This window comes from Symphalangus syndactylus, chromosome 12 (assembly GCF_028878055.3).
Source record: "Symphalangus syndactylus isolate Jambi chromosome 12, NHGRI_mSymSyn1-v2.1_pri, whole genome shotgun sequence".
NCBI classification, from domain to species: Eukaryota; Metazoa; Chordata; class Mammalia; order Primates; family Hylobatidae; genus Symphalangus; species Symphalangus syndactylus.
The window spans coordinates 56,373,335-56,393,276 of NC_072441.2; the positions used below are offsets into that span (position 1 = coordinate 56,373,335).

Consider the following 19,942-nt stretch of genomic DNA (forward strand, 5'->3'; position numbering starts at 1 on the left):
AAACAGATAATACTTTAAGAGTTGGCATTATTATTATTGTTTTTTTATTCTTATTTATTTCACTAGTGTCTTAGTCCATTTTCATACTGCTATGAAGAAACATGAAAGACTGGGTAATTTATTTAAAAAAAAACAAGTTTAAAGGACTCACAGTTCCATATGGCTGTGGAGGCTTCACAATCATGGTAGAAAGTGAAGGAGGAGCAAAGGCATATCTTACATGATGGCAGACAAAAAAATGTGTGCAGGGGAACTGTCTTTTACAAAACCATCAGATCTCATGAGGCTTATTTACTATTATGAGAATAGCAGGGGAAAAACCCTCCCACATGATTCAATACCTCTCACCAGGTTCCTCTCACAACATGTGAGGATTATGGGAACTACAATTTAAGATGAGATTTGGGTGGGGACATAGCCAAACAATATCATTCTGTCCTTCCCCCTCCCAAATCTCATGTTCTCACACTTCAAAACGAATCATATCTTCCCAAATGTCCTCCAAAATCTTAGCTCATTTCAGCACTAACTCAAAAGTCTATAATCCAAAATCTCTTCTGAGAATCGGCAAGTCAGTTCCACCTATGAGCCTGTAAAATCAAAAACAAGTGAGTTACTTCCTAGATTCAATGGAGTACAAGAATTGAGTAAATACACTCATTCCAAATGGGAGAAATAAGCCAAAATGGGGGGGACTTAGGCCCCATGCAACTCTGAATTCTAGTGGGGCAGCCAAATCTTAAAGCTCCAAAATGATCTCCTTTTACTCTATGTCTCACATCCAGGTCACGCTGATGCAAGCTGTGGGTTCTCGTTCTTGGGAAGCTCCACCCCATGACTTTTCAGGATACAGCTCTTCTCCTGGCTTCTTTCATGGGCTGGTGTTGAGTTGCTGTGGCTTTTCTCGGCACACAGTGTAAGCTGTCAGTGGATCTATCATTCTGGGGTCTGGGGATTGTGGCCGTCTTCTCACAGCCCCACTAGGAATTTCCCCAGTGGTGATTCTGTGTGGGAGCTCCTACCCCACATTTCCCTTCTGCACTGCCCTAGCAGAGGTTCTTCATGAGGGCTTTGACCCTGCAACACACCTTTTCCTAGATATCCTAGACATTTCCATACATCCTCTCAAATCTAGGCAAAGGTTCCCAAATCTCAATTCTTGACTTCTGTGAAGTTACAGCCCCAGCACCACATGTAAGCTGCCAAGTTTGTATACTATATATTTACATGATGGGGTATAATTATACAACCTATCATTATTTTATGTATATTAATGCTGGCAATCCTAGTGTAAATTCCAGCTTTCTGGAATAACCCTGTCATCCACTGATATAGTTGGGATGTGTCCACACTCAAATATTATATTGAATTGTAATCCGCAATGATGGAGCTGGGGCCTAGTGTGGTGTAATTGGACCTGGGGATGGATCCTTCATGAAGAGTTTACCGGCATCCTCTTGGGCTGTTTTTGTGATAGTGAGTTTTCATGAGATATGGTTATTTAAAAGTGTGTAGCACCTCCCCTCTCACTCTCTTTTGCACCTATTCCAGCCATGTGAGACGCCTCACTCTCGCTTTGCCTTCTGCCATGATTGGAAGCTTCCTGAGGCTTCCCCAGAAGTAGAAACTGCTATTCTTCCTGTACAGCCTGCAGAACCATGAGCCAATTAAACCTATTTTCTTTATAAATTACTCAGTTTCAGGTATTTCTTTATAGCAATGGAAGAATGAACTAATGACATGTTATGATGACCACAAAGAAGACTGAGTTTGTACCACGGCATCCATGTATTTTATGGTGCCCAGAACATAAAATCTATAGGCAGTGGAGGAGAAACAAGATTTGAAATATACAGAATCAGAAGCTAGTCTGTGGAAATTTCTCACAAATTTTGTAGTGCATATGAAATATATGTAATAGAGATTTTCTTAAATTTTTAAATAATCTACAAATTTTATAATACCAATAACAAGGTCATGAAACAGAAATATTTCTAAGGTATCAAGAAGAAACATTTTTTCACCTTGCATATTAGAATATCTTACTCTATAGGAAGTTAAATTATGAATCTCTTATAAAGAGGCACTCAAAGAGACTGCAGCAAAAATATAATTATTAAAAAATCACAGAAGTGTTTCAGAAAGAAAAAAACATTGTTTTCCCAGATTTCCTGTTTTTTTGTGTTAACTTTTTAATAAAATTAATAATTTGTTGTAATAGCTTTACTCATTATAGTCACTTCTGTACCTTGTGTTTGTAGTTTTATTTCTTAAAGAAAGTTAGATCAAATTTCATGTGCACCAAGTCCATGATTTACCCTGCCTTCAAGGTCAATACTGTTCTTTGTATTTTTCATATGAAAAACATACCTGCTGGGGCCAGAATTAAAATGTCATCGAACAAGTTTTTTTCTATTCTGGTGAGCTTTCTTTTGTCTAGATTACATCAATCATAAGGGAGAGAAAAAAGTCTGATGTCCTGAAGAAGACTATATCCATATATGGAAAGAATATAAAAGCATAGACATTCAATTATCTATTTATTCTATTGAGAGCCAACTTAAAGTTTATTTGGTTTAAACGGATAACACTGCATCCCTGATGCAGGCTAATATGCAAAATATTCTGTTATTGCTATACTTTCATTAAAGTAAATTTTCCAATGTATATAATCCTTCTATTCCGTAATACAAAAATTTTATGTATATTTTAGATAATATATTTTAAATAAAAAAGTTCTGAGTATATTAATTTTGGAATAAAAACACATTTGACACTTTGTAAAATATCTAATTACAAAAATATCTCTTTGAAATTTTAAGTATAATCTACCTTTATTTTATAAATTTAGTATTACCATATTCTTTTTACTATTTTACGCATGTGGGGGATTTAGACAACTTATTTCTGAATGGTAATATGTTTGTTCAGAAGTGTAAAACTATTCTAATCTGGATGGTCAAGAAAGAATCAAAAGCTTTATCTGCAATTGAGAATAATTTGGAACCTATTTAAGAAAGAAAATGACCAATCCAGGTAGCCAAGACTTGAGTTTATTTATTGGATTCATATCTCCCTTCTTAAAAGGACTTTTACAAACTTGATTTCAAAAATAAAAGAAATTCTTTATGACAAATTTCACTTTTTAATTTCAATATTACAGTTATGTTCTTTTGTGATAAATTATCAGTTGAAACTGTTCCAGTGAAATCTGGTATCAATTAATTTAACACTTTATATATGAAATAATAAAACATTTATTTTCAAGTCTTACATATATTACTTAAAATAGATACAAAATTCAGTTTTTAATTTTTAAATTGTATTGCTATTTCAAACTACCTTAAAGTAAATACCTTAGTGGAAAAAAAGTTTAGATTTTCCTGAACGACTTAAAACAAATACTCTTAATAACAGTCCACCATATGTTATTTATTTAGCAATTAGGTAGGTCAAATGATTTATAAAATTATCTTGAAAGGAAAAAAGTAATATTTGTTGGGCAAGTAAAATAATTTTCAAGGCTGTTATAATATGCAACTTAGAATCAAATTCAAGAACTTGATTGATAAGAAAATCTAACATTGCACAAATTCATAAATAATTGTTTAATTTCCATCTTTAATATTAACCTGCATTATTGAAGCACACTGAAAACAATGAGATGAGATAAGGTAGAAAAAAAATTATACATGTGATTGTTTGCCTGACGGAAGCATTGATTTGTTAATATACTTTCTTACACACATTTCCCTGTCCAAAAATATAAACTTGCTTGTTTTCCATATATACAAGTATCCTGTGAAATCCTGGATTCTGAGAAGAAAAAGTTTGAGGTATAGCCTTGAATAAAGCATCAAAATGCATAATATTTTTGGCTGAAATTCAGCAAAATGACCGTCGGCAGAGAAGAGTTGATCGGAGTGTGCTTCCAAAAGTCTTCCAGATTTTTGCCCTCTGAGAATTTTGTTGGTGACATCAAATAATTGAACTCTTCAACATCAATATATACAAAGGCATTTTATTATTAACCAAAGAAAGGGACTTAGAGTCATCAGAAATTACAACTTTATTTTTTCATAATACATATATTTATTGCCATCAGAGTTCTGCAATTCTCATAAAATTAGAGTCAGATGGAATTCAGGGACACGTGCAAGTTTTGGAAATGGACACAGATAACAGTATAGAACTGTACACAAAATAATTACAATTTATTAAACACACTGTTTTAGTACATCCTGGATGGATGAGAATGAGCACCATATTTTTTATGAATATATATTTTTCTCTTTTTGTTTTCTACAGCACCAAAGAAATTCAAATAGGAAAAGGAGAGCTGAGAATTGGGAATCAAGAATCAGCCCTGTTTCCATCTTAGCCACACTAACTTATATCTTTATGATTTTCAAAGCTTTTGCCATGTGATTCTGCCCCCACAAGGGCATCGGTATTTCCTAAATGGTACCTGTATATGTAGCAAGTTGTTTTCTATACCATCCTTATTCAAAACTTGCATGTGGCACAAAATGGGTTGGTGGCACCAAGGTATATTTTCTGTTGATTTGATGTGTTCTTTGTCTTAATCTTAGCCAAGAAAACAAACAGGACCAACTTCAAATCCGAACTTCTGATTCTGATCACCAAAGTCATTGATCATGACATCAACAATAGGTACTTGATCAATTTTTGGTGTATTGATTTCAATGACAGTCTTTTCATAGCCTTTTCTGGACTGTAAAATAAAGCAGAAATAAAAAGTTATACAATCTTTTAATATTTTTAAATGCATCTTATTTTTTCTTGGGCTTCTGAGTGGAGGTAAGAAGCTGAGAGAAGAGAATAGAAAAACAAATTTTCTATTATCCATGTAATAATTCTTATCACTGATATAGTTCTAAATTTTGAATATTGATTACTACATTTAATATTTAGCTGTAACTACTTAACTATGATAGTGCTATATATTTCATAGTTAAAAGAGGCTTGAGTTAAATACAATTTAATATGAAAATTGATGTTGGTATTGAATCCTCATATATATATTTTTTTTCCTTTTTTTTTTTTTTTTTGAGATAGAGTCTTGCTCTGTTGCTCAGGCTGGAGAGCAGTGATCTCAGCTCACTGCAACTTCTGCCTCCTGGTTTCAAGCCATTCTCCTGCCTCAGTCTCCCGAGTACCTGGACCTCCTGGCATGTGCCACCATGGCTGGCTAATTTTTGTATTTTTAGTAGATGAGGTTTCACTTGTTGGCCAGGCTGGTCTTGAACTCCTGACCTCAGGTGATCTGCCCGCCATGGCCTGCCAAAGTTCTGGGATTACAGGGGTAAGGCATCACACCCAGCACCTCCTGTATAAATAATACATCTTTACCATTATAGTTAACATATACATAGTCAAATTCTACAGAAAAAGTTGAATACAGGTTCCGAGCTATAACGCAGAAGGTCAAAAGTCAAAAAAATTTATTCTGCTATATGTTAATTTTATGAATATTTAACAACAAACTATAGTGGAAAAGCTTTTCCCAGCTCTTGCTCCATTCATTTGCTTTATTCTCTCTTCTTTATGCTATCTGCACTCCACTCATTTTGATGAAAACATGAACTTATTTTTTTTATAATTGTGACTTCTCTTCAGTCATCAATACTCAGCTAAAGCAATGAGCTTTTTAGGGCACCTATTTATTATTTTCTTATATAAAATCTTATGTGTGTGAAAAAGGTAGCTCTATAAGGTAGAGATAACAATAATGATAGTGGATCTCAAACTGATATAGTACAAATTAACAAGCTTCTTATAAACAAAATATAGGGCTAAAAATTATGGATATTATAAATGGTATAATGGTGATTCATTTATCTGTCATTTAAAAATCACCAATAAGGAGGCAAATGAAATAAGGTTTTTTATTTTCTTTTTCATTTTAGGAATAACTAGCTGTGATATGATTCAAATGTCAGAATAAAATAACATATAATCCAAGAATACCTTCTGTTATGCCTTTAAAAATGTTTCAGGGTATCTATGTGTGTAACTGTGTGTGTGTTAACATTACTGGTTTCTCACATACCATAGTTTAACATGTCAAGATTAAGCATCAAATGTCAATAACAACTGACATCCATTTTATGAGAAAAATCTGGTAAGGACCAACTGCAACAGTAACATGCTGCCTCTCATCTCTGTGAAGGAAGACAAGCAGAGCTTATACTCACCGCACAGCCATCATACAGTGCCTTGATGAAAGGGTTATTGTCATAGGACATCTCCTCATCATTTGATCCCAGGAACCGAAGTGCTTTGTCATAACTTCCTGATGACACATCATACCAGGCTGCTGACTGATGACAGTGGTAGGTGAAATTTTGCCGAGCAGAGGCAGTCAGAAGTTTCAGGAATGTCATTTGCACCATATTGATGGAATTTCCTTCAACATCTAGATATGAAAGCTAGGAATAAAGGAATAAAAATACACCTAATGACTCTTTTCCTCTTTTATACTACAAAGAATTAAATCACTGTCGACAGTGCACTGTGATGCCAGAAGCATGTAGATGAATCAAAAGACCCACCTTAACCTAATGAAAAAAAGTGTACGTTGAGGGTCAGAAAACCCAGAGACAAAATTTTATGAATTGTATCCCACCTAAGTTACTGTAGCCACTGCTTATCTTTGAAAAAATCACTTTATCTCTATGTCTTAGTTTCCTAAACAGTAAACACTATAAAAAAAAGCTTTAGTTTCCAAGAAATGTTTCAATATATTTGTGTATCTTTTTGAAAAAAAATTGGTAAAATAATGAAACAATGAAAACCAAGGAATCTCAGAATAATGCAAAGATTAGCTGGTTTTATGTTGTTTGATTTTGACTATTCTTTTCAAACATTTCAAAATGTATCAACTTTACCCAAATCTGTAAACATGTTCCTACACTTTTCATTTTGGGGCAATAGTCCTCAAAGGTTATTAATATTTTCAGAAATGCCTGTTTATCTATTTTTAGATGATGTGTGTATTCAACATTGTATTGCCAGCACCAAGCATAATGTGCAAGACAAGACAAGTTAATATTTGTTGAGTCAATACTTATTCTGTAATTATAGCAGGAAAATAGTCTCAGTTGTAATTTATTAACAACTGTCTCATATCATCTTTATAAATTGTCTTATTTTTGGTAATAAAAATATCTGAGTTCAGCTGAAACATATACACTTAAATTTGAAAAAAAAAAAAAGGTTAAGATGTTCACCTAGGTTATAGATTAGGTCAATGTAAAGGCAGTTATCTGTTATTTTCTTCCTTAAAACAGATTTTACTTAGTTATTACTGAATAGCAGGTCAGATCATGAGTATTCTTGTGGGGTTGAAGAAAAAAAATCTACTGGGAAAATTCAATCCACACACATAGAGTTCTATCTGTACATATTTTTAAACTTATACAAAGAAATAATGTAATATGGATATTTAATATGCAACTTGAAGACTGCAATAGAGAATTATTACTCCAGTGGAGAATGTCAATAAAAGTGGTTAATATGCATGAGTTTGTATAGAAATAATAACTGTATAAATAACCATAAATGGAAAATAATAGCTTTTCAAAGAAAATTAAACAACTGAATAATTATCTGGATAACTGGAAAACACTTTAAACTCAATAAATTCTAAATAAAATACTTTAAACACATGTATATGTTTAAACACATTTTAAATATTAATTTAATTTTGACATCTAATCTTAAAATATCTTTAGAAAATTATTGAAATGAACTGGTAATTCTATGGAAATCTTTAAATTTGTGCCAGAACAATCAGAAAAAGCTGCACATTCCAACTTATTGAAATGAAGAACAAAGAAGGAATTAGGTTTCAAGCAGACAGAAAGTGAAATAATAGGAAGATATTAAGTAGATATTATATTCTTTATACCTGATATTTCTAACATAATCAATTTTTATGATGTCTATCTCAGCTACTTAATAAATTGTATGCATGATTTGATCCTTGTTTTCAGTAAATTTAGCATATTTCCATTTACTTTTATACAAAAATGTTAGGTTGCTTTAAGATACCACAGTGGTCTAAGAGATAATAAGTGGAGCAAACTAGAGACCACAGGGAATCCTCATTCAGCATAATTTAGACTTTGACTGTTAAGGTCCAGAAATATATAATCAGAACGTCACTTCTTGAGTTTGTGAAAAACCATTTCATGTTGAGGTAATAACATACCAGTTTTCCCCTCTTAAATTCACTAAACCAACTTCCTGGTTTCTCCTTTGGCCATGATGAAATTCTTACCTGTTGCAAAGGAACAGAAAAGTTAGTGAGTAGGTGAAAATTTACAATATCAACAGTATTTTTATATACATATAATTCATTTTCAGTAAGACTAAGAAAATAAAGAGTGCTTAAAATCGTTTTAAAATGACACAAATTAGATTATACAAAATGAGACAAGGAGAAAAATTTGAGATAGATCCTGTACATTCTATGTAGTGAAGATTGAGTCATTTCCTTTTTGTTGTCTTTATCAGCTCTAAAGGAAAAGAGGAAAGACAGCCTGGTAAAGGCATACTAAGGGTTGTAGCGGACATTGGTGGAACACTCAGAAACCCTTTGCAAAGGAAATCCTCAAAATGTCAGTCAGCTTCATCAAGCAAGGCAGCTACCGTCTTCACTCCATACCCAAGGAACATATTTAAAAGTATTTAACCAGTAGCTAAGGAGAGATGCTGTGTGAAAGGCACTGACTGGAAACAACCCGAATTACTCCCTGCTGGTTAGAATATTTAGAATCTTTCATAGATCTGCATTTATTGTTCTGCTTTGTGAAGAACAGCAAAGGGTATATAAGTCCTCACAACAGGGAACTCGAGTTCTCTGTGTAAGAAACGGCATTTTCTGTTTTTCCACATTTCTCTGGAGGCTAGGGGAGCTTTACTGTGCTTCATTACATGCCAAGTAGGGTTGGAAGATGGAAGTTGTTTTTCTCCTGCCCTTACTACCTACTCTTTACTCAGAAACTTAACTTTTCTCCCAAAACCATTAGTCACACATAAAGCTCCTTGTTTTGCCTTAAGAAGTTTCTGTGCCTCTATTGTCCACACCATTTACTAGGAAGAATGAGATTTATTACATGAATACCAATAAAGACAAAATGTCCCACTTATAAAATGTTTGGAGAATATAGTTATGCTCGTGAACAAACTTTCTTTACATTAATGATTTGCATTTAGCTTTGAAGATAGAACTCAGTATACTGGTAATACTGTTAGGTAAAAATTAAAGAATTTGTTTAAATAAACTAAATATTTAAAAAATATGTAAGTGCAGAAAAGACTTGTATATAAAAGATTAATTCTTTATAAAATTAGGTATTTTGGGTGTAATACGCAGCTGTGAGGTCTATGATGTGGTAATTGGGCAGAAGAACACTATACTGGTGCTAAAATTTGAGATTCAGCTGTGCTGTGTCACGGAAAGCCATAGAATTTTAGAGAGCAAGCAGGTGCAGAAAGAATACATCTGGGTAGAAAATAAAGAAGAGAAGTATTTGTTAACTCTGTGCATCAATTTGGTGCTTATTCATGTTTATGCAAATGAAGTACTCTAATTATTCTGTAAGAAAAGCAGATAAATGAAAATATAACAGTATAATTTTCCTGTTTAGTTCAATATTGCAAAACATGGCAGGAACTGTCAACATTCACCACCAAAACAGATTGGTACTTACTCCTTCAGATTTTTTGTCTGGATAAATGCAAGTCTCACCACCAGATGTGAAATTACAGTAAACTTTGAAGGAATCTCCTGAGCAACCTTGGTTAGGATCAATCCAATATTCACCTAGAAGGTAGCAAAAAATATGTCATATAAAAATTCATTGACATCATTGTTGAATATATTAGATATCAAATTTTATTAGAAAGAGAAATAAGGAAAATATATATTAATAGATCTTTTCCCTTTTAAGCTTTTGGGCATATTTGTAATAAAGAGTGACACTTTCTCTTGTCTGCCTCAAAGCTTTGCAAACGCCCCATATATTCTACCTGGAATACATTTTTAAAATTCTTATCATGCTTATCACTTTTTGGTTTCAGCTTAAATATCATCTCCTCAAATATTAACATTCCATTTATCCCTGTGTAATAAATTGCATGCATATTGAAATAAGGCATACTTGACTCCACATCTCATAAGTATTATTTACTACTTAAGTAATCTGAGTAGTGTAATCAATATATTTTCTTCCTAGTTTGTTCAATTTGTAACAATGGAAGTGATATCGTATCTACTTAGCCTCAGAGATCATACCTCTGCCTTATTTTATATAAAAAAAAACTTCTTGCAATAAATGTACTCTCTCTTTGAAGGGGGTCCTAAGAAGGACTACTTTATATATTTTAATGCAGCCTGCTATTAATGCCGTTGCTGAAATGTTGCAGAACACATTTTATTATGTGAATAATTATCACCATTCATTTGGTGTTATGTGAGTAATTATGGAAAACAGAGGGAGTAACAAAGTCTTTTGATAACTGACAATATGGCTTTAGTTAACAAGAGTTACTAGGAGCCAAAAATGATATACATGTAAACATTACTTTGCTTCCTTCTGTTGGGGCTCAAAAAATGATACCCCAATGTGAAAGCCTCTGAAGCAGTTTTTCTGAAGCCTCTGAAGCAGTTGACCTCTGCCTTCCTGTCTCTCATCCCTCATTCACTCTTGGGGCAAGTCCTGGAAATTAGAATCCCTCCTCGCCAAAGTGGGTCATAGAAACCAGAACCCCGTTTTTGCAAAGCCAGCTATAAAACCTAAACATATTACTCTAACTGTTATAGTAGGTAGTCAGTCAGCCATAAGCAGGGCAGGAGAGCCCTGCCAACCCCACCAGGAATGTCAGGCAACCATCAGATGAAGGTCAGGCAGCTGTTAAACTGTCTCGCTAAAACAACAATTGGTTGCAGCTGGTGCCAGGCAATGGCCGTCTCCCTTTCCCTCATAGAAAACACCTGAAACTGGTGACCAGCAGCTTCTTTATACGATCTCAGGAGGTGGGCTACTGGGCTCAAGCATGTGCACTAAGATGCAAATGGTTGGAGTTTAACTGGTAGATAACCTTCCTCTGGGAACACTCAACTGGTAAGGGGAAAATGCCTCAAGTGAGCATGCGCACAACTCCAGGAAACAAAATGTGTGTGTGGCCCCTCCCAAGCGCTGGCAGCCCACTGCACTTGCGGACAGCCCACCCCAAGGGAAGAATCAGGCGGGAAGAGGCGCAAACCTCAGAAACATGCCAATGTAGAAAACCCCAAGTCAAAGGTCAAACCATGCACTTGAAGCCCTCGAGTCGTCCGCTTGACTCTCTTCCAAGTGTACTTTACTTTCTTTCATTTCTGTTCTAAAACTTTTTAATAAACTTTCACTCCTACAACCCTTAGTATATCATATGGATTTGCCACTGCTAACATAACCTTCACCCACCTTTCTGTGTAACAGCTGGCCATAAAGAAATTAAAACCCTTATTCCAGAGGGGTTCTACTCCGTACCTGGGAGGATGGAATGCTACAACACAGAGGCCAGGGAGAATCTGAATAGAAGGCCTTACTAGGTTTCCCTACTTAGATTAGTATCATTAGCTCATATCCTTTTTTGGTCCAATATTATATTGCATTTCTACACAGCTGTCCCTGCCTTATCGAACCTAAGCATAAAATCAGACAGCTTCCTCTGTATCTTTGGAGCTTGAATCTGAAGGCTCCTATGTTATGTTGAACTATAATCAAATACATTTTTAATACTTTTCTCTTGTTAACTTTTTTTTTATAGGGGTGGCAGCTTTGACCTTTATACTGAGAAGGAAAGGAATCGAATTCTTTCTACCTTTATACTTCCAACTGTTTTTCATGCTGCCACTTCATTTCAAATATTTGAATTATATAAGTCCACTGGTTACGAACTTTTATTATTTTAAAAGCTCAAATTGCTTATCTTGGTGCTGGAACGCTAAAAAATGCAATACCAACCTGCTTTATCTTCTGCTACTACTTGTATTTAAACAGGAAAAGTATTCTAATAGTCGCATAACTTTAATATCTTTTTTAACAAAAACATCTATATTTTTTCAGATTATACCATTAATATACTCATGTCTGAAACAAATTAGAATTCCCAGGAAAAAAAATCCAAGGAAATAAAAAAATCATCTGATTTTACCAAGTAAAGATAACCACTGTATACCTTTGATGTATCTTATATGGTTTTTAGGAGTATATAACATTTAATTATCTAAATCATCTAAATCCTTTGCTTAAATAATACCAGTTAAAAGTAAATCTCCTTGGCCGGGCGCGGTGGCTCACGCTTGTAATCCCAGCACTTTGGGAGGCCGAGGCGGGCGGATCACGAGGTCAGGAGATCGAGACCATGGGGAAACCCTGTCTCTACTAAAAATACAAAAAAAAAAAATATTAGCCGGGCGTGGTGGCGGGCGCCTGTAGTCCCAGCTACTTGGAGAGGCTGAGGCAGGAGAATGGCGTGAACCCAGGAGGCGGAGCTTGCAGTGAGCCGAGATTGCGCCACTGCACTCCAGCCTGGGTGACAGAGCGAGACTCCATCTCAAAAAAAAAAAAAAAAAAAGTAAATCTCCTTATAAATCACTAAACTAAATGTATATTTTTCAGATAAACATATTATAAACATGAAGATGTTAGATACCAGTTTGTATAGGAACACTAATAATTACCTGTGTTTTACCTTTAACAGGCTATGCTTGATTAAGATAAGAAGATTTTTGTGACATCCTTTTTTTTATGCTGGCTGTTTCTGAACTACACTGAACTTTTCTATCTGCATTGAGTTACTTACATCACAGTTATAACTGCCATTATATGACTGGTAGTTCAAAACAATATTTTCTACGGAGTAAAGGGGAGACAATATAGTTCAACATAAAGTGAGAAATTTAAAAATCAGATGAAGATCTGCCCCTTGCTACTTTAATACTTGTACGAGTTAAGTCAGCTAACTTAGCAACCTGAAACTCTTTCTTTCTCTGATCAATAGGTATATAAAGGTTTTGTCAAAGAGTTGGTATGATGAATTATCCTAATTGTTATTAGTAAGCTATTCACAGTTGTTTGGAATAACTGTGGATCAATTAAAGATACATTTTTGCCCCAAGCTATCCCAATTCTTAAATATTCTGTTCACCAAATCATTGCTAAACTGATAGATCAAATATACATCAGTTATACTATTTACACATATCCATATTATTCATATTAATCTAAAATAATAATCATATTAATGTAAGTATTCACATTAACATAAAGTTAGTAATCATCATATTACAATATACACATGTGTGTATACACAATATCCATTCTGTGATAGTTATTACAAGCGAAGTACATTTGTGTTAGCTGTAATCATCCAAAAATGATCTTGACATAATTTAATAAAATCCCATTTAACAGACAAGGATTTTCCAAAGCAAATCTGATTTATGCAATACAAATGATTTTTTTGGTCTAGAAGATAATTAATAACTGTTTCATTTTATTTAGAGACTGTATTAAACATTTAACTAGAATGAATGAGCTCACAATGCACCTCAGAAACTCAGGGGCTCGGTACATTTGCTTTGTCATGTATTATTAACATACCATCTGGGAAGTCAGGATGGCTGAGTTGCAGGTCTTTACAAGTTCGGGCTGGATTGGTCTGAGTACCCATTGGAAATTTCATATGCTCGATGTCTTGTTTCAGGGAATTGAGGGAACCAAATATTTCTTCCATTCCATCTGAGTAATCAAGAATATTGTCGTCTACATCTGCTTGCATGCCTTCAGTATGTCTTCTCGTTTTTTTGGAGGACAAGATTGGTAAAGGCTGAATAACTTCACCAGGTGGACCCTGTAAAGAAGATAATGTGAGTGCAATTGTTTCATAAAGTGGAATATTCTGTGGATATTAATTATTACTGGTTATGTTTTTGTTATAAGAAATTAAAGTTGGTTTAGCTTTTCAGTAGCTACAAAATTTATGCTATAGGATAAGTTTATAAATATATAAACATAGATTCTTCTATGATGAACTTGGTGGAGATATTGAGGTAGGTGAATAAGTTAGATGACTTCTCGCCCTTTATCTATACAATAATATAGCACAGATTTGTGTAGATGTTATATATGTTCATCTCTTGTTTATTAATTAGTCATCATTTATATGCCCTAACTCCACAACTAGATTGTAAAGTCTCTGAGGATTAGAACAGCACTTTAAAACTATTGTGCTATCTAATCAACTATTATATTTGATGATAATTTATATTATAAAACAGTAAACTTTAAAAAATATGTACACATTAGTTTGCTTCAAATATGTGTGACTTAAATCATTATAAATTAACAAACTTAAAATCAATGCAACCAGACTTGAATTTACATTACGAGCAGAGCTATATCAAACAGTTATCATATTGTCATGGGTTGAATTGTATCCCACAAAAATTTGTAATGTTGAAGTCCTAATTCTCAGTATCTCAGAATGTAATCCCATTTGGAAATACAGTCACTGAAAATATAATTAGTTAAGATAACATCACTAGAGTGGGCCCTAATCCAATATAAGTGATATTCTTATAAAAAGGAGAAATTTAAACACAGATACACCGAAAGAGGGAAGATAATGTGAAGAGACACAGGGAAAAGACAGCCCACAAGCCAAGAAGAGAAGTGCAGAACAGATCCTTCCACCATGGACCTCAGAAGGAACCAACACTGTGGACACCTTGATCTAGGACTTCTAGCCTCCAACACTGGGAGACAATACATTTCTGTTGTTTGAGCACCGACTCTGTGGTACCTTGCTATGGTAGCCCTAGCAAACTAGTATACATATAGTTGGAAAGGTTTTAGCTCAAGAAAGAAGACTAACATTTCTTTCACATGGATCTATATTTTAATTCTACCATCTAATTAGTTATGTGAAGCCTAGAACATTTTAGTATTAATAAGTGGTAGCTATTACTACTGCTTTTATTAGTATCCTTATATAGGCACTAGGAAAAAATGTGAAGCATCTGAATTTTTGTTATTATTCCTGGAGTCAAGTATAAATGTATCTTTATGGCATAAAATAAATTGGTTTCATTAATGTGACAAAATAGTATATGATTCTCTTGAAAAATTAATAAAAACAAGACTAGAATATATAATTAAGGTATTTATATTTGAAGAGTGAAATCAATTAAAATTTAAGTCTTGGCATGTAGACTTGATTACTTAAATGATATAGTTAATGTTTCCTATAAAATCAGCACTTTTGACAGAATGTGCTTTTTGTCTATCTTATAAATTCAGAGAAATCATTGGCAGCTTCCAGATGCAAATTATCAGACCATCACTCTTGTTAATATGTACTTACTGGAGGCCCAGGAGGCCCTGGAAGACCACTGTCACCTTTCTGGCCAGCGGGTCCCTGTTAGAAAGAAGAGAGAGGAGTGTCTGTTCATGTCCTTTGCCCACTTTTTGATGGGGTTGTTTGTTTTTTTCTTGTAAATTTGTTTGAGTTCATTGTAGATTCTTGATATTAGCCTTTTGTCAGATGAGTAGGTTGCAAAAATTTTCTCCCATTCTGTAGGTTGCCTGTTCACTCTGATGGGAAGACACTTATGCAGCCAAAAAACACATGAATAAATGCTCATCATCACTGGCCGTGAGAGAAATGCAAATCAAAACCATAGTGAGATACCATCTCACACCAGTTAGAATGGCCATCATTAAAAAATCAGGAAACAACAGGTGCTGGAGAGGATGTGGAGAAATAGGAACACTTTTACACTGTTGGTGGGACTGTAAACTAGTTCAACCATTTTGGAAGTCAGTGTGGCGATTCCTCAGGGATCTAGAACTAGAAATACCATTTGACCCAGCCATCCCATTACTGGGTATATACCCAAAGGACTATAAATCATGCTGCTATAAAGACACATGCACACGTATGTTTATTGCGGCACTATTCACAATAGCAAAGACTTGGAACCAACCCAAATGTCCAACAACGATAGACTGGATTAAGAAAATGTGGCACATATACACCATGGAATACTATGCAGCCATAAAAAATGATGAGTTCGTGTCCTTTGTAGGGACATGGATGAAACTGGAAAACATCATTCTCAGCAAACTATCGCAAGGACAAAAAACCAAACACCGCATGTTCTCACTCATAGGTGGGAATTGAACAATGAGAACTCATGGACACAGGAAGGGGAACATCACACTTCGGGGACTGTTGTGGGGTTGGGGGAGGAGGGAGGGACAGCATTAGGAGATATACCTAATGCTAAATGACGAGTTAATGGGTGCAGGAAATCAACATGGCACATGGATACATATGTAACAAACCTGCACATTGTGCACATGTACCCTAAAACCTAAAGTATAATAATAAAAAAAAAAAGAAGAGAGAGGACATAAATAGGTTTCAATGCAAAATTAAATTGTCAAAGGGAAAAGTACTTACAGTAGAGCCTTTGTTACCCTTTGGGCCTTGAGGACCCTACAAAATGCAAATGCAAAAGCACAGATAAAAATCTGGAGCATTTGTGTCTCTTTGTTATATTTGTAACTTAACCCTACCTTATAAGGTTATTTTGTCTTGTACTTACTGGTAAGCCTGGAGGACCAGGTGGACCTAAGGGACCAGCAGGACCAGGAATTCCCTAGAGAGAGAATCAGCCAGTTTAAAGGGATTTTCTCAGCTATTTCATTTTCATGTTTTCATAACTTTTCAATATTTTCATAACAGCATACACTGTAAAATTTAGAGAATGCAAAAATATTTATGAATGGCTTAAACATTTTTCCATGGTGAATCTAAAAAATAATGTGCAGAATAATCGGAATTTTTCCTATGTTGCTACAATATCAATGAGGTTTCTGTTTTCAATCTGTATGTGTTTATGTGTATATTCCTTTATCCCTCAGAATATGATTTATAGGTGATGGGAATTTAGTACATGTTTGTTTAAATAATACTCAACTGTAATTTTTATGGTTTCTAACTTAAATATTTTAAAATTTATTTACTCTAGGGCTGAATAAAAATATCTTTTTAAGAACATTACTGACTTAAACAAATTAGAATTAAGACACTCTAAATTCTTTCTTTGATCATACTTAAAGGACTGTGTGTATGTGTGTGTGCGTGTGTGTGTGTGTGTGTGTATTATTGGAAATGAGTAGAAAAAATAACCTATATTTTTACTCACCCCATCCCCTTTTGCTCCTGGAGATCCTTGAGTTCCAGGGAGCCCTCGGTCACCTTTTTCCCCTTGTTCTCCTGGAGGACCAATCAGGCCAATTAAACCAGGATGTCCCTTTGAAAGGCAGAGAAAAAAAAATAATAACATGTACATTACTATCTTCATAAAATTTTAGTTATAAAATATTTGCACATTAAATTTCTAAAGTATAAAAATGAACAATGCTGATAAAACAACATTAAAATAGCCTTCTGAATGAAATATACAGTTAAGAATCTCCTTCTCATCACCTAATTGGATCTTTTACTGCTTAAGTGAGGGCTTTATTAAGCGTTGGAAGTATTACAAAACAAAATGCTTTCTAAAAATATCATTTTAAGTATTCCATTTGAGGAATCTCTTAACCAATAATGATCATCTATAATATTAGTTGAATGAATAACAGAAAACTCATTATTTTAATAAGCATCTCATTTAATATGAAATAATTTCTATTCTTCAGAGACTCTGAGGTCTTTAAAAGGCATTTGAAGATTTAGAAATAATCCAAACAATAATAATACCATTTTTAAAAAGGCTCATTTCTCTAAGTACTTGGTGCAACTCAGCATAAATTCTACGACATCAAATTAGTATTTGAAAGATATTTCTAGTTTAAAATTTTTATTTTCACGTTTAAAAACATAAAAATAGATATTTTGTTATTCAGTCTGTTTATTTTCTGAATAGTTATTTTAGTATAACCATATGCTTTCTCCATATGGTTGCTATAATGGAAACTTGAGAAGATATAGCACTGAATTCTGGCACATTTTTCAATATTTGCATATTTTCTCCCCTCTCCATACATCTGGGAAGCTAAGGATGGAAGCTTTTTTCAGGGTTAAAATGATGAAGATATTGTTTGAAATTTTCTTTTGAATGATTTTAATCTGCAAAAGCAGGGCTATTAGTATATAAAAGCATATTCTTTTATTAATAACACATTCTTTTATTCTCACCTTTTCACCCTTGGAGCCAGGGTCACCTTTGAGACCAGGTAAGCCAGGAGGTCCCTAAATAATAACAACAACAACAACAACAACAACAAAAAACAGAGTAGGTATGAATTAGAGAATCCTACAACTAGTCACAGATCTAGTTTGGTTTTGAAAATATGGAGTTGAAAATAGTAATGATTAATGTTGCTTTATTTTTAAGGCTTCTAAGTGAATTTATACATTTAAAACACTATGGTTTAATTTGTAACTAGAATATTAATAATTTTGAATAAATGAATGTAAAGTTAGAAATAGAACATGGTTATATGGCTTTTCAGTTAAGAATAAAGTGTCAATTTTTAAGTACAGTAGTTTTAGAAGGAATTTCCAAATTATATCTCCAGTTATTCAAACACTTTTATGTTACACAAATTTAAAAGTTTATAATATTTTTAGTAACATTTTTGAAAAAACTCAATAAACTTTTGACAGTCAATAAATCTTTGATAACCACAGGAAAAAATTAGACAAAATTTTAATACACTGTTTGGTTTGTATTTAAATAACAACCTCTATTTGTATACGTTAGAATGGTTGCTTAATAATATTCTATAGAATAAGAAGATAATTCTCATATACACTAAATTAAAACATGGAACTCTGTAATTCTTCTAGGCCATGGCCAATTTTCTGAATTCTGATCTCAATTCTTATTCTTTGTTCTCTTGAAATTAGATGTCTTTCACTATGATTACTGGAGAGAGACATATACTAAGAATACTTAATAATCCCAGTAAAATGCTACATGTATATTATTCATGAAGAAGTTAGAGATCATGACTATTAATTTCTCTAAGCTAAACTATAAGACGTTACAAACTACATCAAGATGGTACTTTCAGCTGTAATTTCTAAATTGCACCTCATATCTAAATGATTTATGAAATTAATAAAGAAATGTATTTTTTATATAAATACACTTCTATTTCAATAATTTAATGTTTTTAATAGTCCTAGACTAAGACATTTATCCTTTTAACTTATATTTCTATGAAAATTATGGCATGACTTTAGCAAATAACTCTTTGTCCTGCCCCCCGCCCAAGGAAATTTTCATACTGATGACTTAAAACAAACTGTTTTATCTACAAATTGTTGAACTCTAGGCCAGGCACAATGGCTCACACCTGTCATCCTAGCAATTTGAGAGCCCGAGGTGGGAGGACCTTTTGAACCTAGGAATTTGCAACCAGCCTGGGTAACATGGCGAGACATTTTGTCTACAAAGAAAAAAAAAAGCAAAAACTAGAATTGGTGGTGTGCACCTGCTGTCCCAGCTACTTGAGAGGCTAAAGCAGGAGGGTCACTTGAACCCATGAGTTTGAGGCTTCAGTGAGCTAAGATCACGCCACTGCACTCCAGCATGGGTGACAGAGGAAGACCCTGTCGCTAGAAAAAGTAAACAAAACAAAACACAAAAACACACCACACTAACCAAATTGTTGTACTACAATTTTGAAGACAACACAAAATACAGTCCTTGTGAAATTATACAAGTGAAACTACGCAGTCAACAGATGCTGTTGGAAGTGAAACTGATGCTAAAAAACGATTTATATGTGACTCATGAAATTAGGGCCTCGATAACCTACATATGTCACTACTGCTTGCCACAAGT

At 33.9% G+C, this 19,942-nt stretch overlaps 1 protein-coding gene across 5 annotated transcripts in view; it reads right to left on the bottom strand.

The window, feature by feature from the left end:
- Positions 1–3,031: 3,031 nt before the first annotated feature.
- COL11A1 (collagen type XI alpha 1 chain) overlaps positions 3,032–19,942 on the bottom strand; it is a 223,552-nt gene continuing 206,641 nt past the window's right edge. For 4 of the 5 annotated variants that reach the window (XM_063624370.1, XM_063624368.1, XM_063624371.1 and 1 more), the window contains 10 exons: positions 18,286–18,339; positions 17,291–17,398; positions 16,688–16,741; positions 16,543–16,578; positions 15,442–15,495; positions 13,680–13,929; positions 9,741–9,853; positions 8,237–8,305; positions 6,219–6,452; positions 3,032–4,735 (listed from right to left, as the gene is read on the bottom strand). In XM_063624370.1, coding sequence (XP_063480440.1) covers positions 4,589–4,735; positions 6,219–6,452; positions 8,237–8,305; positions 9,741–9,853; positions 13,680–13,929; positions 15,442–15,495; positions 16,543–16,578; positions 16,688–16,741; positions 17,291–17,398; positions 18,286–18,339 — 1,119 coding nt within the window. In that variant the 3' untranslated portion in view covers positions 3,032–4,588. The remainder of the gene's footprint in view (positions 4,736–6,218; positions 6,453–8,236; positions 8,306–9,740; positions 9,854–13,679; positions 13,930–15,441; positions 15,496–16,542; positions 16,579–16,687; positions 16,742–17,290; positions 17,399–18,285; positions 18,340–19,942) is intronic. The other variant, XM_063624367.1, reaches the window with a different exon arrangement.